This window comes from Solanum stenotomum, chromosome 6, assembly GCF_019186545.1.
Source record: "Solanum stenotomum isolate F172 chromosome 6, ASM1918654v1, whole genome shotgun sequence".
NCBI lineage: Eukaryota > Viridiplantae > Streptophyta > Magnoliopsida > Solanales > Solanaceae > Solanum > Solanum stenotomum.
The window spans coordinates 62116277-62132038 of NC_064287.1; the positions used below are offsets into that span (position 1 = coordinate 62116277).

General features: G+C 33.0%; 1 protein-coding gene and 2 pseudogenes across 1 annotated transcript; 1 reads left to right on the top strand and 2 right to left on the bottom strand.

Annotated features, from left to right (window-relative positions):
- The first annotated feature begins 1159 nt into the window (after positions 1-1159).
- LOC125868121 (expansin-B4-like) lies at positions 1160-2313 on the top strand (annotated as a pseudogene).
- An 860-nt stretch (positions 2314-3173) lies between these two features.
- On the bottom strand, positions 3174-6972 carry LOC125868324 (cation/H(+) antiporter 3-like; annotated as a pseudogene).
- A 985-nt stretch (positions 6973-7957) lies between these two features.
- Positions 7958-14154, bottom strand: LOC125866708 (alpha-soluble NSF attachment protein-like). The gene is made up of 9 exons (XM_049547031.1): positions 13937-14154; positions 12122-12171; positions 11571-11643; positions 10882-10961; positions 10424-10575; positions 9730-9889; positions 9602-9649; positions 8823-8903; positions 7958-8169 (listed from the first exon to the last, which is right to left on the bottom strand). Exons 1-9 carry the CDS (start codon positions 14079-14081, stop codon positions 8089-8091), a joined length of 870 nt encoding a protein of 289 aa, XP_049402988.1. The 5' UTR covers positions 14082-14154; the 3' UTR covers positions 7958-8088.
- Between the last annotated feature and the right edge of the window lie 1608 nt (positions 14155-15762).

Here is a 15762-nt window from a genome sequence, read left to right on the forward strand (position 1 = left end):
TGCTATTAGGCAATAATATTTAATTTTACTATTTTTTTTCCTGTTAAATATCAAATGTGACTCACTAATATGTTGTCTAATGATTAATATAAAGCTTTTAGATTTGGCAGATGTTGTTTATTCTTTAAAAAAAAACACCCAAAGGATTATTAAAACCATATGGAAAAAGCACAAAAAATTAGGTTTACTAGACAAAAATTTAATCAAAATTTACGATTTGAGTGAATTTTGATTATATCATAAAACCACTACATTATACAATTTGCTACCAATGATATGTTGGGTTCTGAAGAGTGATTAGGGCGTCATGCGGAAGCTTACAATTGCAATCAAGACGGTGATAAATTAGATGACAAATAAAGCGATACTAAAACATAATATTATTAATATGAAAACTAATTTAAAAGAAAAATATTATAATTGTTGAGAGAATAAATCTCCCCATAAACTAAACTCTTTAAATGTCTACATTGTGGATACTATTGTGTTATGCTATGAGAATATGGATCCTCAATTTATAGATCTCCAAACATTTCCTCTAAGGAAAGAATAAACCAAATATAAGAAAATTATATTTTCCTTTCAGAAAAAGTTCAAGCATTTATGGTAATACTTTGACTTTTCTTTAAGAAAAAAAATAAACTTCAAACAAGGTAAGAAAATCAGGGCAAAACCCTAACATGATATGGGTGTGATTTGCACAAATAAAATGTTGAGTGTTATCATTCAAATTTCCGTTATAACAAGTTATAAAAATAGATTCGCAAAATATAGACGAGTTGTACCTAATATTATTGATGTGTTATATCGAAAATAACCAATTCGTGAAAATAGATAATATTTTGACAAAGACCCTTAATATTCTCAAATCCTATGTTAGGATTGGTCATTCCTAATAATCTTCTACACAAGCAAAATAATAGTTCTACCTACATTTGATTATCCTAGTCTTATACTACAAAATAGGAGTACAAAATATTTATTTTCTAATTGATATTCATTATATTCTTAAGGGCTTTTTTTATAACAACTAAAATTCCCAAATTAAATTTAAATTTTTGGATGGATGAGGATGTCTACTGAAAACAAGAAGTTATTTAAAGTATATTTTCTCCCTTTTTATTAAAATTAGAACATTTTTTTTCATGACATTTGCATAATCAATAAAATTATAGAGAAAACAAGTTATTCAATTACATTTTACAATATGGTTATGGTTTCCAATTTTCCTAAAAAGAAATATATTTTAATTTTTTTTTATATTGTCTTGGACTTGGTTAATTTTTATTCTTGTCAATCATTTATCAATAGTAATTTAGATGCTACTGGATTTTCATCAGCAGTGGCAACTTGGTATGGAGATCCCACTGGAGCTGGAAGTGGTAATTTCTAGAAAATCGATTTATTTTTTACACAATCAGTATAATTTAACATGTTATAACAATATGAACAGTTATCGATAAAAAAAAAAATTGTGTGTGTGTTTAGGGGGAGCTTGTGGACTAGAAGATGACGTAGCAAAAGCACCATACAACGCGATGATAACCGCGGGAAATCAAGTTTTATTCAAACATGGTTTAGGATGTGGTGCATGTTATCAGGTACGTACGTACTTTCTTATAATAACGTACTTAGTATCAATTAGTCTAACAACGTTTAAATTCTGAATCTGTCGTTTTTCAGGTATTATGTAATCAAAATGAAGAATGTTCACAAAATCCAATAACAGTAACTCTTACAGATGAGTGTCCAGGAACATGTAATGATGATCCAATTCATTTTGATTTAAGTGGAAATGCCTTTGGAGCTATGTCAAAATATGGCCAAGCTGACCAATTATGTAATCTTGGAAGAATTGATATTTATTATAAAAGGCGAGTGAGTTTCTTTATAATTAACTTTAAAAAAATTGTACAATATTATTTTATGAATTTAACTTATTATAAATATTTTAATAATGTAAAAGAATTTGCATTATCTATGTGATTTAACATGTTAAAAAAACATTGCAAAAAATCTTTCATCGGTTTTGGGTGTGTTTTAGTAGTGTTACTTGTTTTATTTTTCATGTAACTACTGGAATTAGCTACAAACTTCATTGTTAGTTTATTCGTAGCTAATTGAAATTCTTCGCTTATTCAGATTAGCAATAGATTTTATTGTTTAACTACAACATTTGTCTGATTTTTTTAGTTGTATTCTTTGGTTAATTCCTCTTGTGATTTTTTTCAGGGTGGCATGTGACCACAAGCAAAATATTATGTTTAAGGTTGAAAAAGGATCAAACCCTCATTTCATTGCAATTGCAATTGAAGCTCAAAATGGAGATGGTGATCTTTCTTTAGTTGAAATAAAACATACAAATTCAAATGAATGGCTTCAAATGCAACAAATGTTTGGAGCAACATGGTCAATAAATATTTATCCAGACACACAAATACCTCCTTTCTCTATTAGGTTAACTTCACAAAATAAACATCAAGTTCAAGCTGATAATGTCATTCCTATAAATTGGCAAGCAAGAGAAATTTACTATTCAAATGTCAATTTTTCTCCCTAATTATCAAGTTTTTTAGTTTTATTTTTGGAGGATTTGAGGAATTTTAGAGATTACAAAGTGATTTTTTGGACTTCCTTTCTATACCAACAATATATTCTTTAGTTATCAAGTTTAGAAATCTCTATTTCACTTTTTTATGGTTCAAAGTGTGTTGGGTCAGGTTAAGTTGAGGAGCTTGACCTAATAAACTTATAAATGATACATGTATTTAAATAGCAGATGAATCAATGAGTTATCATAGTTTTCTATTAACATATACATTCCTTTTAAATTTGTATCCTATTCTATTATTATATATCCTAGTTTTATCAAATTTGTATTGTTAATTAATCTATATTTAAGAGAAATGTAGTTCTAAAAATACTCAAAATATCACATATTTCTTATATATAAGGACCATAATCACACATTTTGAAGGTTAAATATGCAGTCATACTATATCACGAATTCACATCAGAAATCGCCAACATGGACACCAATAATAAAATCTTGAATTGCGTATAGAAAGAAAATTAACCACTTCTATTCTTGGAGTTGAGGTAGACCAAACTCAGAATTTACCAACAATTGATGGACCAAAGTTGCTATTATCCCAATTATAAAATTAGAGAAATTGATTGAGAGATGTGTGATGTTGTATTGTCATGAAAATTCAAATGTTAATTTACATATAGACATGGCCTTAACTTTAATTGTGTGATGAAATCTACACAAAGAAATTTGGCATTTACATATGTAACTTTTTTTTTTTTGGTCTATTTGCTTCAAATGAAGGATTACTCTTCTCATTTGTTCTTAACAATTTGTTGCTGCACCACCAAGACTGAAACTGGTCTATTGATCTCTGCAGCTGCAAGCATGTCACCAACAGGTCCAAGTTCTGGCAAATCATTCCATTCATTAAGACCTAATAGTTGTTGTAGATCGTCGCGATGACGCCTTCCGACCATGATAAGATCAAAGGCTTCTTCCATAGCATGTATGATCAAAGCTGTTTCAGCTCCATCTTTAACTCTTTCCTCTCTGTATACAATGTTATCCTGGTGTTGACCAAGAAGTCTTACCTCCTTCAACATCTCAGCATCAAGTACAGCATCCCACTGGTTTTCACGTACGTCGATGTCCCATGACACGAATCTAACCACAGTCAGTTGAAGTTCAGGTGATCTTGACATACGTTTAGCATAAGCTAACGCCTCACGATCATCATTGCCTCCCATGAAAACCACGGATACTTGATACATTGATGACTCATTACCGGATTGACTGGCTAGACGTTTTATTTTCTGACGGTCAATTAGGATACCTACAGAACAAGGGGCCAAGTCCAATACATTATTGTTGATTGTTCTCAAGTTACTGCTGTCCAAGATAATCTTCCCCTGCTGATTCCATTTCCTGTGAAACGGGAGTATGATCATGGACGCTAACTTGTCGAATGCAAGTGAACAAATGTCCTGATGCATGAACCTTGGCAGTGACATTGAGGTGAAGAAATGAGTACTAGCAGATCCCAAGAACTGAGTTTCAAATGCTATAAAAACTTCCACCATCTTTTGCGATCGAGCAACGCCAGAAGTATTCTTTTGGCCAAGCTGATGATCAATTAGAACTGGGGATGCTCGACCAGCAAGTTCCACCAAGTGTAGCGCATACACAGATAAAGGACTTTCTTTACATGGAAAAGAAGCATCTAAGATCTTTCGAGCACCTACGACATCATCAAATCGATGAGCACATGAAAGCAAGCGCAACTCAGAATTGCTTGAAGCATGTTGGATGTCTCTTTTCTGATAACCGGCATATATCCTTGTATGATCATAGAGCGTTCCAACGCAGAAATGTGAGAGTGCAGCTATGAGTAATACAGATGCAGTTAGCATGGAAAAGGTTTCTCCATCAACTGTCTGTGCTTCAATAAAGGAGAAGAGAAAACGGAATTAGAAGTCTGGCTGAAAAAGGTTATTAGCATGTAGGACACATATTGTCATTGTCATGTAGGATGCCACATAGGATGTGTATGTCTATTTGTTCAGCTCTATACAAATTTAAGTTTTTACTTGTGTACATCCAAAGTTGGAGGACATAAATGTGAAATGATGTCAAGTTAAAGGGCTTATTTATGTATTATGCCTAAAGAAACTGTAGTAATATTCCATGGAAAACATTTATACGTAACAGTACGTACTGCAGGCTCAGCAACACAATCTCAAAACTGTATTAATGGAACAGCAATATTAAGCTATTGAAAGGATAATTAAATAATTACCTGATTAATAACATTGTTCAAGTAAAAAGACATCTGAATAACACCTTGTGAGGTCATGATGAAGGCAAGAGCCGCAGCATCTTTTGGGGGAACCTTGCAGGCCAATGCTGGAAGGAAAACTGATGCGTACTTCACGGTGAGACAAAAGAACACCATAACCCATACCCAATTCAGGAAGACAAGATCATACAAATCAACCAGATTTACTTTCATACCACAATAAGTAATCAGAAGAGGTGCAAGCATACCAGATACTAAGGTTTCTAATTTATCTACCAATGTTGACCCGAGAGGTGGACCGTCTGGTATGACAAGACCTAGGATAAAAGGACCATATTGGTAATTAAGCCCTGCATTATCAACAAGAATCACAGCTAACAGGACACAGACCGATGCCCAAGTAATGTAAACGGAATTTACAGGCCTGCCTTCTGGAGTCCTTTTGATGACCCAAAGTGAAATAGGTCGCACAGTAAACACAATAAGCAAGATTATACCAAGAAGTAGAACAAAAGACTGTACAGAGATAACCGTCGTAATCTCTGCCAATAATCCAATTCTAAGGGTGGAGAAGATAGTCAACCCCAGATTACTAAATAAGTCACTGATCAAACTTGATGCCAGAGCAAGACGACCAAGCTCAGAATTCATGATTTTCAGGTCAACAAGGAGAGATGCAACCACAGGAAATGCAATCAAACCTTGTATCAAGAAAATACTTTGGGCTGCTGGTTGTCGATATCTGTGCATATTTGCATCTTGTGAAAAGAATCCAAAATACAAGCTCGCAAAAGAGGCAACTGGTAGAACGACAGCAAGTAATCCTATTGTCCACGCCCTTGAACCACTTCTCAACACCACTTTTGGGTCCATCTTCACTCCACTTAGGAATATAAAGAAGATATACCCAATTTTTGACATTAAATCTATGAAAATTTCTCCTGATTGTGGGAATAAATTCTCCGTAAAGTTCGGGATCTTTCCTAGCATTGTTGGTCCTAGTATGATACCTGCCTGTAGGTGGAAGACAATACCATCAAATCTCGAGTTAAACACAACCATAAATGAAACTACAACAACATAATATCCAGTGTAATCCCATAAGTAGGGTCAAGGGAGGGTAGAGTGTACGCAAACCTTACCCCTACCTTGGGAGGACAAGCATAAATGAAATTCAGTACACATTTTCATATAATTAGCATTCATGCCTTTGGTAGTCTAAAGAACCACCACTTTAGCCTTTTGATGCAACAAGAACAATATGTTGGGAATCAGGAGAGGGGAAATACAAGATTTTTCGTTCTTTTTCCAGTCGAAAATAATAGGAAACACTAGGATTGAAGGAAAAGAATAACAAGTTGCAGTGTATATTAACAAGGCTTAGAGAAACTTGATTTAGCCGCGTCTTTTTGTGTGTTCATGTAGTTATATGCATTAAAACATTGCCGAGCATATATAACCTATGTTGCTCGGACTCCTCAAAAATATCAACAAATGAGTGTCAGATTCTCCAAAAGTAGTGTGTTTTGCGCAACTTACTATTTTATTATAAAAACTACTCCCTATGTCTCAACCTATAGGGCACTGTTGGAATTTCGAGACTCAACCAAGTTTTTCTTTCACCGAAATTCCCTCTTTAAAATATTTCAAGCTATTAATTTTGTGATTTATAACCTAGTTTTTAAATTTTATTTCAAAAAACTTAAAAGCTACAAAAGTTTAAAAGTCTCAAAATTTCAGTTGTGTAATCTAAACAGAGGAAAGTAGTTTTCTTTTTTTACTATTTGCATATCCCATAGCCTGAAGCTAACCCTAACACCAGGATTTTTAAAAATAACAACATTATGAATAAATGTGAAGAGAGAGAGAAAATAATACCAAAATCTCAGAGATAAGACGGGGAAGACGGATGCGCTTGAGAACCAAATGAAGGGACTGTGTGAGGATAAAAATGACGGCTAATTGGAGAAGCAACAGCGGCAAATTGAAATCGAGGAATAAACTCGGATTGGGTAAACCCCATATACCAGGTGAATGAAGAGGTATTTCTGCATAACATTTTTCATTAACCGCACCGGGTAATTCCCCGGTTAATTTCACTGATGTTGCCGCCGCTGTCGCCATTGATGATGATGATAATGATAATGGTGACCTTGGCTAGGTCGAATCACACCCACATTTGAAGAGAAATTCAACAATTTTTGTTTAGAGATTTGTAGTAGTATCATTTTTTGTTTGAAGCAAAAATGGAGGGACGAAAATAGTATTACACCCGTAAAATATTCAATACCTTTGGTTTTGTTTTGCAGAAGGCAATGTAGCGGGAAAGATGAAAATACATATAGGAGGAGTTAATATCATGTCTTGGCTTCGAGTCATTGGAATTTAGTTGAATCTAACATAAATATTGGACATCACATGAAAATAAAAATAAGAAAAAGTACTTAAAATAAATATTTTTTAGGAAAATAATAGAATTTCGTAGTTATTTTTCTATGTTTAGATATATTTTAGAAGCTTTTTTATATGATCTAGATTGATATTATGGGATATAAGGAGATGGGAGTTACATGAGTGAAGAAGAAAATGAAGTGTGTTACAAGGTTGATAGTAAAATCATATTTATGTACGAATTATGATAATGTAATCAGTCATTAATATATATTTTGCATTTTTTTTCTTGGAGTAACATCCTCTTCTGACCACTGTGACTAAAATGTTTTGTGCATCAGCCTGTTTTTGTTTTATAAGGTTGATGTATGAATCGAAACTCTAGAAAAAATAATTAAAATTATTTACTTCAGGCACAAGTATATTTTAGTGAACTAATTACAATTTGATTTTAAATTATCTTTTCTTCATTGGTTGATTACTTCTAGAAAAGTATAATTTTAGTTATATTTGAACATGTATTCACTTGAAAAATAATAATTAGAGATTTGTAAGTGAATATAATATTATTAACTTGAGATACAATTATTTCACGGGATACATATTATCTCGCTCCAGCAATCAGTACCATGTAACAATATATTGAATTTGTTTTACCTCTGAATTTGGTAATCAAACTCAATCAACTAATATTAATATTGTGTGAAACCATTAATACTAGCTGCCAGGCTATAACCTTGTCAAACTCAATCAGTACAAAATGAAATGTTAAAAATTAAGTAGCATGAGATAAGAAAACAATCACCAAGTAGAAATAATTGGAATCACAAATAATGCAATTTACAAACCAGTTTCATATAAGAATAATTTAAGTAAGATCATCTTCCTCTAGCTCCTTCGCCTTCAACGCTTCCTTCACTCTCAAAAGAAGTGTTGTCCTCCATTCATCCTGTAAGGTGGGGGGAGGCGAAAGAAAAGACATAAGTATTGCGATGAACAATTAAAAAAAAGAATAGTGAAGTGTGTTTAGGTTGATTGAGCCAACGAAGTATGAAATTCCTATCTCACTTGGATGAGTGAAATATGAAAACAAGCTTTAGAAAGTAAACATTCTGAAATATCCAGAAAACGAAAGGATTCCTTTCTTTAGTTAAGTCGCGTGGGACTGGCACTATCGAGTAGAGTACATAAAATGAACTGCCAAAGGTGTTACCAGTTACTACATATAACATCTATATGAACAATTCTGCAGTTAAGTTCCGATCAAAATATATTCACACAATGCCTGAAGGTTAACTGCAACATCAATCAATCCTGAAATGAAACTACTTCTATGTGGTTTCATAAAATCTGCAACGCAATCTCATAATGGAGCACAAATGGAGTTTATAACCTCATAAAGTGCTAGATAAAAGAAAAAACTCTGAGCAACTTTTCTGCTATGTAGAGCAAGGATTGACGTTGATGTTCAAATATTACTAAGGAGTTAGTAGATAGGAATATACGTAAGCCAAAACCACAAAGAAGAAACCCTAAAATTTACAATTATCAGCAGTTGGTATCTTTTTGTGGGCAAGGAAAGTGGAGAAAACTAAAATTTACCAGCTTTGTCATGCTATCATATTCCTTGAGACAACCAGTAAACTTTGCAACATCTTCCTCGTCAATAGCAGCTTCCAAATCCTGTCATTGCAAGAGTACTCTCCCAAATTAATTCTATATTATCATATTTGGAACACATAATGATCCTGAAAGAAATAACTATGGTATCAAGCGAGAGAACACAGTTGCTCTGGCACTCGCTTAGATGGACCTCAAATTGATGGTTCATCATATTAGTAACTATGTTGGTTAGCAAGCATTGTGCTTATGTCCCAAGGAAATCATTTCTGCAGCCAATTTCTTCTGATTTTGATTATCTATTTCGAAAGTTCTCTTCGATTAAATAATACTACATAGACATTCTCCTAGTTTTTCACAAACCCCCATTTACCAATATGTTGTTAAGATCTGCACTTTTATCACATCAGTTTACCCTTGCCCAGACTTGACTAATTAATAAATGTGCAAATTGTATGCCTCGAAAATAAAAGGAGTAACAAAAAGATCAGACACAAGTCAACCCGTGGATGAAACTCCATTCTGTGTCCTGGTAATTCATCCCCGTATATACATTTCCCCTGTCTGCATTTAAGTTAAAGATCGACCACATTAAAGTTGACAATTCATATTTTGGATAATTCTTAACAATTTAAACACTTAATACAGTATGTACTTGCTACATACACAGATAAGGCAGGAAAACTTTATTTAAAGAGATGGAGAATGGATCAAGATAAAAGAACTCGCATGCTTGAGTTAAAATACAAGATATGGCATACCACTAGCAACTTGCACTCGCGTGTCCCTGAAAATGTTGGATCCAGTTCCTGCAAGTTAGGATGTATTATTTACTTAAACATATCATTTCCCGTTATAATCTTAGAGACTTAACAAGAAGGACATTTACCTGATATCGCTCCAATGCATTGTTAATTGCAACAACATCACCTCTACAAAGTTGGCAAATACCAGCATTCAGAAGATGACCTCTAACTCCATACTTCAACAAGTTGTTCTTGATGGAGTGTCGTGCTATCTCCTCAAAGATCTCAATTGCTCTTTGATATCTGGGTGACAAATTCTGAATGTTAAGTTAATCCTTTTTACAAGGCAAAATTTCAGTTATTCTTACTTATGGAGCAATTAGAACTTAGAAGTTGAACATTAGCTTATTAACATTTATAACTTATTAAATTATCCACGCTTTTAAAATGGCATTTACTGAACATTTCTACTCTTAGTTTGGAATTGACTTCTTTTCTTAATTATCAGTTCTGACTCCTTTTATATCTTTTCCCTTTCTCAACCCATATATTAGTTATGGCACCAGTACTCCAAGAGATTAGGATAGAATTCGATAATTCCACAGAGAAATATATAAGATAAAGAGGGAATCTTGGCATCAAATTCGGACCTCCCAGATTATCCAGAAATTGTCCTCAAGGGAAATTTCTTGCAGTTTCTAGGTCCACTTTTTAACAAGTTGCCTTTGTCTTCAACTGTGTCAACATTTACATGTTCAGCAATGAATTTGCAATTGCCAAACACAATTATTCTTCTTTAGAAAAACTAAATTACTACTTCCAGACAAAGAATCTTACTTTTCTAATTTAGCAGAGAATTCTGCAATTTTCTGCTTGCACTGATTTGCAGTTGTTGTTACATCCTCACTCTGGAAAAGATCAGCTGCTTTCTCATAATAAGTGATAGCCTGCTCCAAATTTTGCTCTTGTTCATATAACTCAGCAATTTCCTGAACATGGCAGACTCATTATGTATCTTTCAGTTGCAACCAAGCTATCAAGATACACTCCAAATAACCGTACACAATATCTATAATCATTAATGAAATGAGGTGACCATGTACTACGTTAGACAGTCACTTATCACCTTCCTATGGTATAAAAATTTAAATTTCTACATAACTTGAAGAGACTAAGCAAAAGATTTACCAAAAAACTGGACCTTACACTAGAAAAGAATTTTGACCAAACACACAGTACGGCTATTGAAAACATCAAAGAGCACATCCGGATTCTCACCGACAATATAGTTGTACCTTGTAATATCTTGCAGACATATTTAGCCTTCCAATGTCCAGAAACATGTGTACTGCCTGCTCTAGACATGATATTGCCTCTGCAAGAGGTACATCATAAATAGTTATTTTTCAGCAGAAGTGATATCTGATGAATGAAAATATGAATTCGACATGATGATTACAAACAGTATGACCATGAAATGATAAGCTGATATGGTAGTAGAGTTTTGCTTCTATTTTTTATAAAATATACCAAGTCATTTACCAAAAGGTCTACACAGGGCAGGTGGGCTCAGCAATTCCCCAATAGTTGGGACAATGCATTCTTTCTACATCTTTACAGGAAGCATTTAAATACTGCTAGTATCATGTTTTTAGCATTTGCCATAAGCTAACAAATAAAGGAGATTATTCAGCTGTTAAAGGACAATAGAGAAATTATATATAAATAGGAGGGCAGTAAAATCAACTACAATACGAACGACCACGCATAGACCACAATTCTGGGACAAGTAAGCTTTTTTCATTACTAGATTGTACAAAATACCCTTTAAAGAGTTCCTACTGAAAGAAATCTAAAAGAGCTTCAATCTACTGCGCAATGGACATATATCCCAAGGATGTCAACAACACATTATTTTGGAGCACATAAGACATTCCGCAACATAAAAGAAGTGGACAAGAAGCATAAGAAGGCAATACACAACCTCTTATATTTGTCTTCTTGTAGCAATGAGCAGCATTAGCATAAGCACCAGCAGCCTCATGTTTGCTATCCAACTGAAAAGATAAGAAAAAATAGTTCAAGAATTTGAGTTTGTAGGAAAAATGAAAGGGAAAGGCGTGCTTTGTAACTAGCGGTTTTCTATCGCGTCAGCCTTTTCCCAGTGCGTGGATGCATTACTGGATTAATTCGAATTAATAGTAATAAAACTAGGGCCCACGTAGACTATACAGAGGGGGTATGCTAGTCAATGATCTACTGATGTAGCTAATGTTACTAAAGCTTTTGCTAGATATACTATTGGCTTAACTGGCTCTAAACCCTCCCACCGGATAAAGAAATGGAATTTCAAGTACAAGTAGTCGTCTACACTTGAAAGCTTTCTTGTCTTCACTGATCAACATTTAGTTTGGCCTAAGATTTTCTAAGTCCGAAGCATCACTTACCTTTCGTCATCGTGGGTCCATAACCATTTTACTACCTATTTATGTGGTTGATATATAGACAAGTCATTCAAGAGGATAAAAAACTTACTTTCAAATGACAACTCGCTAATTTGACATATACTGCTCCAGCTCGATCCCCTGAAAGACCAACATTCCAAGAGTAATATGCAGTTTTTTGTCATACCATATAGTTGATCTACTTTATGAAACAGTAACCCTTCCCTGATAGATCCTACAAAACAGGAACAACAACTACTACTGCTATGCTCAACCCCAAGTTGGGCTGCCTATATGATCCTCTGTACCCATCTTGCCCCATTTAAACCTGTTCAATTCTACTATGGAAAAAACAAATTAGGAGTTCTCTAAAACTAAAAACAACAACAAACCCAGTGTAATCCCACAAGTGAGGTCTGAGGAGGGTGGTGTGTATGCAGACTTACCTCTACTTTGTGACGGTAGAGAAGTTGTTTCCGATATACCCTCGGCTCAAGTTCTCTAAAACTAAGGATTCTACAAAAATTTGAGGCCTTCCTACATTATATTCTTTCAGTTTTTGCACTACCAAACAAATCCATCATATATGAGAAACTAAGGAATATCCTTTCTTCCACTTCTCAATTTCAATTCACCGACTTTCACAAAGCACACAGATAAATTAGGTGATAGTGCATACATCAAACACTTTGTGCATTAATTCAAAAGTAATAGTTGACCCAGTGAATGGTAGTAGCATGTTGGAATTATGACATTAGATTATTCTCCATAAATGTACACCATTCCAGTCATCAGAAGTTTGAGAAAGTAATATAACTTTCATTGTTACCTAATACTTTCACCGAAAGAAACAATACAGCTAAATGCTACCTTTTAGTGGCTGTACTCATACTCTATTGCATGTGACAAACTTTGATGGAACGATAGTAAGCATTCTAAGTATTACAATCTTCACAAATACAAACATAAATGTTGGATCAAGTTCAATTAAACAACAAACATCTTTTCCAAAACAATCTATACTATCAATCAACCAACAATATATTTAGTAATGGTTAAATTAACTACAGTTAACGGTCAAAATCACGCCTAAACTATCACTCTTTCGCAAGTTTCATAACCTCAACTACTCATTATTCTCTTTACCTATATAAACTATCACACTGTTTGTATTAAAACACATCTTGATGTTGACTTGGCCAAATATTTGTTCCCAACAACAGACGTGTGTAGGCCAACTCAACATCGAGTTGTGTTTTAATACAAAGGGAGTGATAATTGAGGTATGAAACTCCCGAGAAAGTGATAGTTTAGGTAGGTAAATAGAACAATGGATAGTTGATGTACGAAACCCTCGAAAAGGTGATAGCTTAGGTGTGTTTTCTACCACTAAATCAGAGTGAAAATCCTAGCAAAAGTTTCATTATAAATGTACACAGAATCATACAAAAAATTACTCATAATTGAATGCATATGACAACTAATTACTTTAACAGACCGATTATTGGCATAAGAATAACAATTTCATAAATTCGAATTAAGCATTCTTAATCAGCTCAAATTAGAAAAAAATATTAATTTATAAGTAGTATATATAACAGAAAATAACACCAGCAATCAATTATAAAAATCCAAAAACAAAAACGAAATCACAGTTAATCACTACAGTACTTAAGTTGATAATTTTCTCTCAGAATTGATAAGTACTAATAATTATTATTAACAATTGAAAAATATCAGACCATCGTAATCTTCATAAAATTCTAAAATAAACACTCTTAATCAGCTCGAATTATCAAATTTAAAAACAACAAATAACACCAGCAATCGATTAAAACACTGAAATCACAGTTAATCAGTACAATTACTGAAGTTGATCAAAACAATTTGAGTTGATAAAACTCACATGATTTAGCGAGTTTGAAGCAATTCGCAGCTTTATCGAACAAATCTGCAGCATCGTCGTATTTGGAACCGAACAGTCCCCAACCGCTGAGTTTTTTCTCAGCTTTCTTCATGAATTCTTCACCCCTAGCAATCTGATCGCCCATTTTTGTGTGATTTTTTTAGCTCAGCAGAAGAGGATTTTTTGTAATGGAGAAATGAAGAAGAATCAAAATAAAGTGGGTGAGGTGATTTGGGAGTTAGATTTTTAAATGACGGGCCTTGACTTTTTGTCAAGCCTGTATACTTTTAGTTGGGCTTGGAAGTTTCGAACCCAAAAGTGTGAATTTCCATGAAATTGTTCAAGCATCTCCGCGAGCGTAATTACAAAACATAGCTACAGTTTACATATTTATAAAATACAAATTTTTGATATGCGCATTGTACGTATATATATCAAATTATATATGTGTGATATATCTAAGACGAGAAAATTATCAAAATGGTCCTTGAGGTATTGGGGTTGCTTTATTTTGATCCTTAATATATTCTAAGTGATTGAAATAGTCCTTAATGTATGACAAAATGTGTTCAATTTAGTCTTTTACCCTAAACTTAACAATTTACCCCCAAAAACTGTTAAATATAACTGTGGAGCCCACATAACTTACAAAATCCACAATTTTTATCTTTATTAGCTTAAAGAAAGAGTTTCATGAATTCTAAAACACCATTTTCTCTAACATCTAATCACACAATTACAAAATGATTATTATAAAAAGGTTAAATGAAGTGGATCGTCAGGAATATGAGCTAATAAAGATGGTTAAAATTGTGGATTTTGTAAGTTATGTGTGCCCCACAGTTATATTTAACAGTTTTTGGGGGGAAATTGTTAAGTTTTAGGGTAAAAGACTAAATTTAACACATTTTGTCATACATGAAGGACTATTTCAATCACCTAGAATATATTAAGGACAAAAATAAAGCAACCTCAATACATCAAGGACCATTTTGATCATTTTCTCTATCTAAGACCAATCAAAATGTCACTTTACTACCCTTTAATGTGAAAAGATATTTATTTTCAATATAATATAGTATAATAAATTTAAATATTAAAATATAGAAGATATACTAAATTAGGTATTTAAGTTGGGGTATAATACTCTCTCCGTTCCTTTTTATGTGTCATACTTTTTTATAAATAGATAAACCACAATACTTGTCATTTTATAAAATTTATGCATAAATTACCATATTTTGCCTATTATACCCTTGATAGAGTAGTTAATTAATCTTGAAAAAATGTATTCATCATTTATTATAAAGTTGACTTAAGAAAACATTAAATAAGGGTAGAAGGGTAAAGTTACATCATTTCTTAATGCAAGTGCAAAGTAAAAATGTGATATATAAAAAGGGACAGAGGGAGTAGTAATTTAACATTCAAGTTAAAAAGTGTTTTTAGTAAGTTATGGGGAAGGACCTAAAATGTCTCTCAATTATTGAAGGTGAATTGGTACAAAAATACCCTACATATACGGTTCGGCTCCCAAATACTCTTGACGTTAACTTTTTGGTTAAAAAATACCCTCAATATTATTCTTTGGTTCATACTTGCCCTTATTTTTAATAGTTCTCCTAAAGTAAAATAAATGATTAAATATTTATTTATTATGTTGCCTAATCTGAATGGTTTAAATTTAAACACTTCTCAAATATATAATACAAACTACATATGATTCATATTTTGACCCAATACGCTTGAAAATAATATTAAAAAATTATTAATTTCATGATATCTTCCTATTGACTTATTTTAGATCAATCCTCAATTTATCATAA

Excerpts from the sequence above, each read along its gene's own strand:
- LOC125866708 (XM_049547031.1), bottom strand. The coding sequence starts at position 14,081 with ATGGGCGATCAGATTGCTAGGGGTGAAGAATTCATGAAGAAAGCTGAG. Across the intron at positions 12,172-13,936 it reads CTTCAAACTCGCTAAATCAT|GGGATCGAGCTGGAGCAGTA; the intron begins GTGAGTTTTATC and ends TTGGTCTTTCAG. Across the intron at positions 10,962-11,570 it reads CAAGAAGACAAATATAAGAG|AGGCAATATCATGTCTAGAG; the intron begins GTTGTGTATTGC and ends TACCTCTTGCAG.